We start from the raw sequence: 13,786 nt of genomic DNA on the forward strand, positions 1-13,786 counted from the left end.
TTAGACATAATTTTTTTTAATTGACATACATCATTTTAACGTAATTACATAAAGACTATGATAAAATTAAAAATATATTAGAGATGCGAATGAGTTTCATGACAAACCAAATAATTAGAAGAAATAAATATATATATATATATATATATATAGGATTACTTAATTAATTGTGAATATTTTCATAATTTAAAGGAGAATGGAGATATGACGGATCAGATATTATGGCGAAAATATATTCATCTCCATCTCCATACCCAATCGAAAAAATCGGCATAACCATACTCAATCGAAAAAATCGGCATACCCACTTAGAAATGGATGCACAAAACCTAAATTACAGCTCCTTTAATGATATTTTATGACTTCTAACAAATAGATTAAATAAATTGATTTTTTTTTCTTACCGACTTTTTACCAGTGAAGCGATTTTCTGTCGCCGTTTCCGATTGGGAGGATCGTGAGAGCGGTGGAAGCGGTGGCCGTAGCTTCATTCTGACGCCATGAACACTATTATCCGCCGCCGCCTAAGGCTAAGTCCAAAACTTCTTCTTTATTCTTTCCCCAAATCCTCTTTCTTCTTCTTCTCAACGACCACTTCTGATTCTGTCTCCTTCACCATATCCTACCTCACCAACACCTGCGGCTTCACACGAGAGGCTGCACTGAAACTATCCAAACGACTTCGTTTCAACACGGCCCAAAAACCCGATTCCGTCATCTCCTTCTTCCAAACCCACGGTTTCTCCGCCGCCCAGATCCACCGCATCCTCAGCCTATCCCCCGAACTCATGGTATGCAACCCCACCCGAAGGCTTCTCCCCAAATTCCACTTCTTGGCCTCCAAAGGCTTTTCTGCATCCGACGTCGTTTCCATTGTCGCTAAGAACCCCCGTTTCCTCTGTCAGAGCCTCGAAAACCGCATCTTCCCCACCTTCCAACTCATCCGAAGGTTCTTCCCCTCCGACCTCAGAGCCCTCGCTGTTTACATCGCCTGTCCCTCTGTCATCGGACACTGTCGCGTGGCATCAAACGTTGAAAGGTTGCTCGACGCCGGAGTCTCGCACGCCGGCATTCGGCACTTGCTCTCCTCTCGGCCTCTGGTTCTGTGCTTCAACCTGAGAACCCCCTTGGAGGAAGTGAAACTGTTGGGGTTTGACCCTTTGAAGGTGACCTTCGCTGTGGCCCTTGTGGCCAAAAGGACTGTTTCCAAACCCCTTTGGGATGCTAAAGTCGCCGTCTTGAAGAAGTGGGGTTGGTCTAAGGATGAGGTTTTGGTTGCGTTTAGGAAACAACCTACGATGATGCTCTGTTCCTTGGAGAAACTTGATGCAGTGGCGGGGCTTTGGGCGGGTCGGCTTGGATGGGATCGTTCTGCGCTTATTGCGTACCCCTCGTTGTTTTTGTACAGTTTGGAGAAAAGACTTGTTCCGAGGGCTTTGGTGTTGCAGCATCTTCTCTCCAGAGGATTGGTGAAGAAGGATGCTAACTTCGTCACACCGTTTTGTAGGTCTGATGAGGGTTTTCTGGAAAAGTACGTGACATCTTTCGAGGAGGAAACACCCAGGTTACTAGAGCTATATCAGAAGGGACAGGGAGCATGCTAGCATCTGGTTGTTGAGATCTAATTTAACTCCTGTACATAGAGATTTTTGGTGTAATTCATCTCTAACCACTATATCTTCTCCGAGCATAGCAATGTGTTGTTGTTTGTTTTTCAGTATGAACATTTTCTAATTAAGTCCTAGTTGGGATTTGTAGGAGTAGTGTGATATTTTATAGGTGATTGATCCAGGAGAACAAAAGGTTTTGTTGTTAGAGAAAGCCTTTGCAGGTAATATTGATATTGATTCTCATTAATCCTTCTTGTTAGTTTGTTTCATTCTATGTATTATTTTTCAATGATGCGTATCTTCAAGAATTGTGGGATTGGAATGTTGCTTGAATTTCTAGCCTTTAGTTAACCAGTTCAGCACGAGTGGAAGAGGCAATACAAATAAGATTTCTTTCGATTATGGTGCCAATTCGATTTCCTCCTGAAATAGAGGTATGAAATAGCAGAAATGTGTGTCCTTTGCAAATCTGGGTGATTGAATGGTTTGTCTGAGATATTTTGTGAAGAAATTTTGTTGTTGAAAGCTTTTTGAATACTCTATATATACAGTATTCCTTCTATAGATTTTCTCTTGCCAAATGAACGCTGATTTTGTCATGAATTTGAAGAAAGGTTATTCTTCTTACAGGACTGCTACTGTTGTGTGTGGAAGAAGAGGATAATTTGCATCATGTTGTTTCGTTGAATACTGCTTTGAAGAAATGATCCTGATCCTGGTCACGTCAATTATTAAATATGACAATAAGAACACTAATATATTAGCTATCTGATTGGAAATGGGAAAATGAACAAGGTGCAAGGCATTTTCAAATGGCAAGATGACAAAACAGAACCAGAAACACCCAACACTGAAAGCCGCCAAAGGAATAAAGGAACAAATTCGTTGTGAATTGAGAGAGAATGGATGAAACCCAAAATCCTTTAAAACAGTTACCACTACTATAACCTAGTTTTTTGACAAAATTATTTGTTCTTTAAAGTTTTCTCTTCTTATTCATATGGGAACAAGCTTGATTAAACCTGTGTGAAGTTTTTCTCAAACGATGCTTGTAAATGAGAAATACGAAGGTCTTGTATGAGATGAATTCTAAAGAGCTTCTAGAAATTGTTGATTGTTTGTTTGAGCACAAAAGAGTGTTGCGAGATTTTAAGTTGAGTGAAGATATAAGAAACTATGAACACAAAGGGTTGTGTTAAATCTTCATACAGAGATGATTTATGGTGGGGCTTAGAGTCATTTGGTCTTTGATGAATGAATATGCAGAGGCATTGAGAAGGTATTTGCAAAGATATAGAGAAATAGAACTAGATAAATCAGTTAACCAAGAAAGAATAGTATAATTGGTGAGTAACCTATTTATTGAGTCTACGTCAACTTAATTAAAACAAAGGAAACAAAAGGTATTTTTCTTTTTGACAGAAATGATGAGTATCTCTGTTCAGAACAAGAAAAAAAAAAAAAAAAGTCTTCACAGAGTGAAGAAGAATAAGAGAGTTACTTCAGCAAAATTAGTTTAGAGAAAAAGTTTTATATATTTCATATATTGAGTTCCTTTATATTGTTATATTGTTTAGTTAAGTACTCTTGTTGTTATCTAACTTAATGATGAAGGGAATATTGTTTTGTTAATTCTTGAAAATTCCAAAAGAACTTATCTTACAGATTATTTCTTCATATTAAGATTTTTCCAAATTATAAGTTTTAATATCTGCTGATTTTTTTTTTCTGTTTCATGCATCTTATAGTTGGCCTAATTTAAGTGCGTTAATATGTTTTTTGGTATCCCATTTTAAAATGACGTTTGAGTACATCTTAATAAATTTCACCTAAAATATCAAAATGTAACACTTTTTAACAAATTAAAAAAAGTTAATATCATTAACTTAAGAAATTATATTTCATTCATTTTTAAGTTTGAAAATAAAATAAATCAAAGTTTGATATTCTAAAATTAAGGAACTAAACAAATATTTAATATTAACCCATTAGTTTTGTAAATAAAATAAATAAATAATAATAAGATATTTAATATTCACACATTAGTTTTGTAAATAAAATTAATAATAATAATAATAATAATAATAATTAAAATGCAATTAAAACCAAAGTAATGAACTTGATCACCACAAGTTCTAGTCCAACAAATTTTAGAAAAATGGGTACAACAGCACAAAAAAAAAAAATCTAAAGGAGTTATAAATTTTTAGAGATCAAAGTTATTTTTAACCTGTTATATTATCGCATCTGTTATAACTTACAAAAAAATATATCAATTATAACTTACAAAAAGATTAGGGAGTGACTTTTGCTCGATGCATACATGATAGTTATCCATTTTAAAAATAAATTTTAAAAATAACTAACGAATATGTGTTCGTACTTTTTAATTTTTCAAAAAATTTAAATTAAAATCAATAATAAATATATAATTAACTTTTAAAATAATTGTTAAATGTAAAATTAAAAAAAAATATTTACAAAAAGAGTATTAAAATAATAACTTAAAAGATTTTTAGAATAACGGTTAAAAATAAATTATTTATAAAATAATTAATTTTTTAAATAATTAAGGATAAAACTAATATTATGAATTGTGAATACAAAAATAAAAATTCTCTTTATAAATTGTTATAGATAAAATATAATATTATATATATATATATATATATATATTATACATATTAAAAAATATACAATATTTTTTGTAAATATTGTAAATATATAATTATAATTGTGTAAATTTAAATTTAAATAATATATATTAAAATTATTAACGTAAAAAATTTTAAATTATAATTATTATATAAAAATATTAGTATTTTATATATTAAATATTTATTGTTAAATATCTATAAAGTAAAAATATAATTGTTATTGCGTATATCTAAACTGAAATAATACATACTAAAATTATTAACATAAAAATTTGTAAATTATGATTATTATAAATATATTATTATTTTATGTATTATATATTTTTTATTAAATATTTATAAAATATATATGTTAGACTCGGATAATGGTTAAAATTGAAATATCGATTATCTCATATAATTTAAACTTGTTACTTGATCACTTTATATCAGACTATAACATTTGCAAATTAAAGGAAGTGTATTGATAGTGTATTTATATATATAATTAGTCTTTGATCATCAGTTATATAGAATATTCTATATAATTTGAAATTAATATACAACATTCTATATTATCTTACAATGTTCCTATTTATCTTTCTATTTGCCAAGCAAAAACTGATTCATATTTATTATATTTTCAAGACGTTATATGTATTTACTGTTTCATTCACACCATCTTACAGAGAATTAATAAGAATACATCATATATAAAATTACTTGCATGTAAAACTAGGAAGAAATCAATGAAAAAAGTTATATCTTCTTTCAACTTCCTCTAACAATCCTTCTGATTAGTAAATATTTATATGTTCTTAAGATTTTAAATAAATCACCTATCAATTACATTTTTCTTCTATTATATTAAGGGTCAACAAAAAAATCAGGAGGATGATACTCAAACTAAATTTCCTTTTACATGTTAAACATTTCAATTCAGAACAAAAATTGGTGAGAGAATTTTTATAAAAGTTAAAATATACATTTTAAAATGCTTACAGATGTTTATTGACAAGTTTATCCAATTGTAAACTCATCCACTATTATAAATCTATTAGATTTCTTTTTCTCCCATACAATAGCAATTATGCGCATTGTAGCCCGTAATTTGAGAAGAAAAATATAGAAGGAATGTTTAAGAATATATTTTCTAAACAACACATTATTTTATATTTTATTGATTGGGATAACGAGCGACACTCATTAATTTTTTTAATAAATTCAGTTAGTAGTAAAAGTATATTTAAATATAAATTAAAAAGTACGATATTTTTAATGAATTTCAGAACTATTTTGAGTGGTGTGTAAAAAGAATGTAAAAAATAGAGGAAGATGATGATAAAAGATCAAAGGAAATACGTGAAACATGTGAGAAATAACTGGAAAAAAATATTATTTTATTTATAATTAATTAATTGATTATTAATATTTATATTTAATAATACTATTAAAAAAATGAAAAACTACTCCTAATTAATTATACTGTCCCGTAATTAATTATATATAAAACATTTAAAGTAACTGTTATTTTACCAATGTAATACATTATAAGTAAAATGAGTGATTATATATCCTTTCTAAGTAAAATTTTTTGTCATCTATAATCAAGGGAATTCACCTGATTTCATTTTTCAATTTTACTTTTAATAAGTATTTTTTTTAAATTAAACTAATTATTTTACCAATTTTACTTTTTAATGAATTTTGACAATTTTTTAAATTTAATCATTTTAAGACATAAAATATTTTTTATCATTAAAAAATCTATAAAATAAATAAAAATTATCTTTTATTATAAAAATTATTTATATATATAATCTTCTAATTATAACTTTATTTTATTTTTATTAGTGCACACATATATACATATTCATTCTTACTAATATGGTTATAAAATCTCTCTCTCGACATATTTTTTATTTTTTTTTTCCAATTCTTTTTAAATTTTTTTTTCACACGTTAAATCATTCAAATCACCGATCATCTCCATTTTCGCCATAGAATGGTTACATTTTATAGCATAAAACCAACAGACTGCCTATGCCTGTTTGAGTCTATAACAATGAATGATAACAATACCTCTCATAACTATTTTGCATCCATTTAGAGTTATGAAAATCCTATAAACTTTTACATTTACAAAACAAAGACAAAATAAGATAACTTACCTAATAAAATTATGAAGACTTACTAACAGAGAATAGTAACTATTTGTTCAAACCAAAAGAGGACAATTTTTAATTATCACCCTATAAACTTTTAAGATATATTGTTTAGTACCTAAATATATAAATCAGTTTTATGTCACAAGTTTTATAGTTTAATTTAAATACTTATTAATCAATAAAAATTTATGATTATAGTTATTTTTACACATACCTATTAGATATGAAACACATAATTGAATAGTTTAATAATTTTAAACTAAAAATGTATTCAAACAACTCATGTATTTATATTTTGCTCCGAATATGCTTACGGACCGGTATAGTCCTTTCTCTTTATTGAACCTTTAAATGTCGTGGAGACTTATCGAGTACTTCAGGTTGACTGTTAATATCGATAACATAAATATTTCCAACTTTTTTTTTTAAGGTACATAACATTGAACCAAATTCGTCTCAGTTCTGTAAGTATAAATTTTTTAAAGATAGTCATCTAATTTTAGAGCATCTAAATTTGAAATTATCAATAAGCAGAGATTTTATATAAATAATCATCTAAAATATTCTATGATGCTGGAAGATTTTATATAAATAATTATCTAAAATATTCTATGATACTTCCGACTTCAATAAAGACTATAGCACATTAAAAAAAAAAGTATATATTTTCTACTTTGAATACTCCATAGGAATAGAATAAAGTTGAACAAGGAACAGATTTTATGGATTTAAAATAAAAAACATAAAGTGCCAACTATTTGTTCTAAAAAAATATTTTAGAACATTAAAACTTAGATCATAATTTACATATAATTTTTAATTATCATAAAAATTAAGGAAAAAACTAAAAGTTATGTTAAATTTATTTCATAAAGAAAAACTTAAAATCATTCAATAAAGCCATGAACATATTTGGATAGAAATCTGAAGTGAAAAAAGTTTAACTCTGAACTTTTCCTATATACAAGTTACTCCTCCTTTAAAAAATTAATATAATCAGAAAATGAGTCATTTAGAAGATGTGGACCAAAAACTGAGGGAATTAATACAAAGGAGGGAATGGCTATATTGTAGGTAGTTGGTTATTAAATTTCCTACTCTTTTGACTCCCAAACCAAACCCACCCTATTCAATTTCAATTCAACTCCGCGTTAACACCATCACTCCATCGTCACTCCCTTCACATCATACATCATCACATCACACATGAAGCGTCTCAGACGGTTCACGCGTTTTCATTTATATTTTCTGTAAGCTTTCAATTCCAAATTGTAGATATCGTGCACAAACAATTTCAACCAATCATTCAAAATCTCTTCTATACATTATATTATAATAAAATTAATAAGAACAAGTCAAAACTACCGGTAACTACTCGTTACCCTTGGCTCCACGCGCAAAAAAGAAACATCTAAGGAAGAACAAAAAAAATGTTGCAGTGTATGAAATTGAAAATGGTAGTTCGATTCGAATTTAAAAAAAATAATAGTGCAGTGACAATGGAATTACGAAAAAACAAACCATAAGTTTTCCTTGAAAAACAAGAGTTATTATCATAATAAGTAGAGAACTTAGTCCTACAAATTTTACTTCTACTACTGCTTCCTACTTCTTACTTCTTCGTTCTTCAATCTTCAGTCCCTAACCTAACACCTAAAGCCACGCCACATATCACGGTAGAGGATGTACAAAAGATGTTAACAGTTACTTTATGTGCAATTCGTACTCTCCTAACAACTGCTTAAACGAAACCCTGGCATCACGAAACGTAAACGTACCTTTAAACAATCGAGTCGCGTTTAAGAACGAGCCATCATCTTCTTAAATTCCTCGAAGTTAACGCTGCCATCGCCATCAGCGTCAACGTTGCTGATCATTCTCCGGCAGTCGCTAAGGGAACACTTCTCTCCAAGCTTGCGAAGCACGTCGTGCAACTCCTTCGCAGTGATGAGGCCATTCTTGTCAACATCATAAAGATCGAACGCGTCGCGGAGCTCCTTTGACTGATCGTTTCCGACGTCATTGCAGTGGAAGTCCGCAAACTCTTTGAGATCGATAAAACCGTCACCGTTCTTGTCGAGTTCCTCCATCATGCGTTTCAGTTCCTCTTTCGTTGTTTTGGATCCGAGCGTGCTGAGCATGTCTCGCAGTTCTGTGATCGAGATTTTTCCATCACCGTTCTTGTCAAACTTGTTGAAGATCTGGCGCACCTCGTCATCCATGGCGTTGTCTCACTGCTCCTTGATCTTGAGTGAGAAATGAAAATCTATCCTGAAGACTCGGCTTAGGGTTTGTTTGTTGGGGTTTTGTTTGCACGCTAAACAGAATGGCGTTATTTATGGTTGGGTAGTCGTATTTATAGTGAGCCGTTTTTTTTTTTCACGCGGTTTCTTGCTTAGCGCGTCCATGACGAAGTGAGAACCGTACAAATAAGAGGGTGGTGTGTGGTGAGTTTGATCAACGGCAGTTGAGTGTATTGGAAGAGAAGGAATAGTGACATTTGTCCAATAATATCGTGACACGTGCCAGTACATATGATGGAGTGCACGGGAAGATATTTTGTTTCAGGAGAATCGAAATAAGATATTCATTCAAAGACAATTTTGGCATTAATCATTTAAAAGGTGATCTTATCTTTTGTTATTAAATTTTGAAAAGAGTAACATGTTTCTAATATAAAAAGTATTAATTAAGGAATAAAATAAAAAATATTTATCACAAAATTAAAATGATTTTGTTTTGGTGAATTTATTTAATATCTAAAAGGAATTTTCCAATTGCATATGCGCAAACAAAAATTGTTCAGAAGGAAAAAATAAAGATAATTAGAAGTATCTACTATCATGAAAGCGTGAACGTTAATTAATATTATTTATTTCTATTTAAAATATTTAATATAAAAACTTCCTATTATTACACGTGAATGTGCATTAAAAATGTGTGTGAAGTAAATTATTTTTCGTAATTGAAATAAATCAACAAGCATGGTTGTGATCCGTATAAAAGAACAAATCTTCAGAGTATATTATGGTACATAGTCACAAAATCACATTTATTTGTTTATTGTTTAATTTTCTTGATAATTTATAAAATGACCTTAAATTGGATCATTTCAATCCTCATATCATGTTGAATATATAATTTACAATTTGTAATACTTATTCCCATGCTTACGGTATAATCTGTAATTAACAGTTTAATTTAAAAAATTCTCATGTTTTCTAAATTTAAATATTAAAATATATTATGGACTATAACATAATTTCTAAAATTATCATTTTTCTTTTTTCTTTAAGTGTTAGTACACTTTTTTACATTCGTGAATACATATTTATTTATACTCACATTTATTTATCATAATTTGAAAACACTTCTCAAATATCATCTTTATAAAAAAAAAAAAATTAGTTACATTACACCTTTATACCTAAAATATGGTGAACTCTGATACATCTCGATTAAAATTTAGTTAGAATGTGTACTCTATTTTATTGAGTGATGGTTATAAGTTTCACTGATTTTTTTTTTTCAATTTAAACAAACCACTTAAACCAGAAAATATTTTTTTCTTGTTTCATTATTATATACAGTCAACTTTGAACATTTAATTATTTTTTAGTTTGTATATACATTTTTTTAATTATATTTTCTTTTCATGATCAAATGAGCCACCAAACTTGTACATCAAGAATGAGTGCTAATGCCTACCCAAACACGAAGACCAAGAATTGAGTGCTAACGCCTACCCAAGTCAGTAAATTTTCATATCAAATCAAATCTTTGTATAACTTTAATATCGTACATTGAATGATAGATCTGACACCGATTTTCTATTTAGTAAACATGATTTAAAAAAAAATTATAGAAATATATAAAATATAATTTAATTACTTAATCGTTTATTTTGTAAAAATTACTATTTCTTAAAATAATTATCTTTTATTTTTAGAACTAAGTTTTTTTAGACAATATAAGTGAAAACGTGACAGGATGAGCATGAATTTTAATTTATTAACCTTTTAAAACTAAGTTTTTTATTTTGTAAATTTTTTATTTAATTTTTATATACATTTTTTCTAAAATATTTATGAATAAAGAATGAAATGTTTCATTAAAATTAACTTTCAGTTTTGATATTTTAAATGTTCTATATATGTTATTGGAGTATTAAGAAGTAATTTTATATCATTTTCTATCTTAAGGCATCTCTCTGAATTAGAAGACAAACAATTCATATGTAATTCATATGTAAGGAAATTAATTAATTTTATTTTTGTCTTACTTTTTAGTTTAATGTTTTAAATGACATGTATTAAATTTGAGTTAAATTAAGAATAATAATACTATAACTCGTATTTTTTTATTTTTTTATTATTTTTTGATTTGATTTAGTGTGCGTCATAAATTAATATATTATTATTTTTTATTTTTTATTTTAAAATAATTGATGACTCATAATATGTTAGACAATAAAAGATGAAAAAAAAATGAGATTTATAATATATTTTTTCTAAAATGAAATGAAGATATGAGAGATTGATATATAAATAAGTTATTTGAATTTGGGATGTAGAAGTTTGGAGTATTAAATGTATATTTATATTTATATTAGTTGTAATTTTATAATTTAAAATTACTAGAACTTGTGAATGTGAAAGTTGTATATATAATTAAGTGATGAATTTGTTTATAAATTATATGTTTATTAAAATAGGTAAAATCGAAAGATGGAATGGTTGGAGTGGTCTTTACTTTTACTCTTCAAAGGATGATTTCTTCATGTGAATTTAAATTATAGAGCAAATTGAAGATTGAATCACTTAAATTTGCTTAGTTAAGGAAGATTTCGTCCAACAAATCTCAATTCAATTCGAAATTAAAATTTAACCTATTAAATTTGTTCAACAAGTTTTACTATACACAATGAATTTTTTATAGATAATAAATAATTCAAAATTGATTGAAAATAACAAAGTATTATTGTTTTTATTATATAAGTTGCAAAGAAAAAACAAACTTTAGTAACATAAAAAACAAAAGCTATTATTAGTTTTGAGATTCTTTATCTTTGTCATCCAACACATGTTTGGCAAAGTAATCTAAACATGCATTCTTTTTTGTTGTTTTTATGGATTATGTGTTTTGCAAGTGTTTTAAGATTGTTCATTGTTCATTATTAACTAGCAATTCATCCTAGTGTTGGATGAATTAGAGATAATATTTTGAGTTCTAGTAAAAAACATAGACTTAGATGGTATAAAAAAAAAATATTCAAACCCTACCATTGGCGTAGGATTAAAACATATACTAATTTATATTAACTTTTTAGCAAAACTTGAATTAATTAAGAATTTTGTTATGAAATTAAAATTTTTGATTTGTTAATGCCATACAGATTACGGCATATTTCATGTGATATTTATAAAGCCTAATTGATTTTGTTTTAAAAATGGAAAGAATTGACATGACATACAAAATTATTATTTTTTTGTTTGATGACCAAAAAGACCTTACTTTGTTGTAAGGGTTTTGTGAATAAAATGATAGTCACGGTCAACGAGTCTCACAAAAGCGTGTTGACTTTATTGGTACCTGGTACAAGCGCGTTGCACTTTCATTTTTGTATAATGATTTATCGTATCTCATACTTGTAAATGGATTGATGAACAGCATTCACTTATATATAATTTATCTCATATTATGAAGTCTTTGTTTGGACTTCAATTAAAAAAAAAAAAACTAAAACCAGTTGAATTTATCTAAATTTAAAAATAAAATAAGTTATTATGTTTTGTAGATTTATTAGAATTTGATGTAAAATTTACTTTATATGGATTTATAAAAGAAACAAGTATATTAACACAATAACCATAAATGAATTAAATGTTTCAACTGAAATCCAAATATATGGTTACTCAGTAACTTATAATAACTTTCATTCTTATTGTTATTATGTCCATGAAGGAGAAAAATATATTAAAAATTAAAAATATAAGTCATTGTGTTTTTTATTGACCCAAGTCACTGTTAAATCTAACCACTATTTCCTATTGAACTAGTTGCATTGGTGTTTTTTTTTCTTCAATTTTAGTGAGTACCACATAACAATAATAACTTAAATATTGACAACGAAAGCGAGTTGTGTGTTTACACTTTTCAAAACTTAAAAAGTTTCTAAGTCATTATTAAATATTATAATTAAAATTATTAAAAATTAAGCTTTTTAAATTTTATTTCAAATTATCTTATCTGGTATGAATTTAAGAGATATAAAAAAATAATCGAATGAAACAGTTACATGATATATGAGAATTATCTACTTTTACAAGAGGAAAAATTAGTTATATTTGTGAGTATTTTTTTAAAAGCTGTGTATAATAAATTAAGAGTATTTATTATATAATTCATGTACCACCTTCATTTCCTTTCACTTTTTATTTCTCTTTATTTATTTTTTTTCTCTTACTTTTCTTTATTATTTATATTTCATCTGTTTCAAACATTACTAAAAAAATTTATATTTTATGCCAAATTTTGTTTTAAAATTTTTTTCGTTGAAAATATTTATAAATTTTGTCGTGAACAAAAATTGCAAAAAATTGTTACTAATTTTTTTGCAAAATATTTGTATGAAATATTTTTTGCAACAAATTTTGTAAAATATACTTACAAATTTTATAATTTTGTAGGAAATGATTATATACAAAAGAATTATCTGCCAATTAAAAATTTTAGAAAAAATGATGTAAAAGAGTATTTTCTTGCAAATTTTTCTAACAAATTTGTAGAAAAAAATCTCATGTAATATAAGAATTTTTAATAGTAAAAATCTAATAAGATCTTTTAGTAGTTAAGAATTTGGAAAACATTTCCATCCGATAAAGTTTTTAAATATTGCTTTGTAAATTATTTTTCTCTTTTCATGAGATTTTGTCATCAATCTCAAAATATCAATTGAAAAAAAATATATCATTCCAACTTGTTTTATCACACACTAAATATTTATTATATTTAAATACTTTGTTTTAGATTTTAAAGTTTTGAGTGACCTTAAAACATTAAATTTTGAGTAACCATTATGTAAGAAGGTAAAGCTATTATGTTTTTTTTAAGGGTTAAATATTTTTTGTCCTTAATTTTCAGTGAATTTTGGAATTAGTCTATTTTGAAACTTTGGATCAATTTAGTTCTTCATCTTTCAAAATACGTAGATTTAGTCATTTTAATCAAATTTTGTAAAATTTATTTGACATTTCAAGCGTGTTTCATAATAGTATTTGACTTAACATTAAAGCAAAAATGTATCAAACAATATAAACAACTCGAATACAATCCTGAAACGTGTACGAAATATCAATAAATCTAACAAAAT

General features: G+C 27.2%; 1 protein-coding gene and 1 pseudogene across 3 annotated transcripts; one reads left to right on the top strand and one right to left on the bottom strand.

Annotated features, from left to right (window-relative positions):
- Window positions 1-314: 314 nt before the first annotated feature.
- Window positions 315-2,007, top strand: LOC114195223 (uncharacterized). Of its 2 annotated transcripts, XM_028085618.2 has the most exons (3): window positions 315-1,654; window positions 1,759-1,831; window positions 1,951-2,007. In XM_028085618.2, the coding sequence occupies exon 1, from the start codon at window positions 501-503 to the stop codon at window positions 1,602-1,604; it is 1,104 nt and encodes a 367-aa protein (XP_027941419.1). In that variant the 5' UTR covers window positions 315-500; the 3' UTR covers window positions 1,605-1,654; window positions 1,759-1,831; window positions 1,951-2,007. The 2 variants fall into 2 exon arrangements, with proteins under 2 accessions (XP_027941419.1, XP_027941418.1); XM_028085617.2 differs by having other exon boundaries at window positions 315-1,831.
- A 5,850-nt stretch (window positions 2,008-7,857) lies between these two features.
- On the bottom strand, window positions 7,858-8,755 carry LOC114194685 (putative calcium-binding protein CML23 pseudogene; annotated as a pseudogene). The gene has a single exon (XR_014984248.1). The product of XR_014984248.1 is annotated as a putative calcium-binding protein CML23 pseudogene (transcript).
- Window positions 8,756-13,786: the final 5,031 nt, after the last annotated feature.

Source organism: Vigna unguiculata, chromosome 8 (genome assembly GCF_037176805.1).
Source record: "Vigna unguiculata cultivar grain cowpea cultivar isolate G323 ecotype 2 chromosome 8, ASM3717680v1, whole genome shotgun sequence".
NCBI classification, from domain to species: domain Eukaryota; kingdom Viridiplantae; phylum Streptophyta; class Magnoliopsida; order Fabales; family Fabaceae; genus Vigna; species Vigna unguiculata.

Bases quoted from the DNA above. Each gene is read 5' to 3' on its own strand.
- LOC114195223 (XM_028085617.2), top strand. From the start codon at position 501: ATGAACACTATTATCCGCCGCCGCCTAAGGCTAAGTCCAAAACTTCTT.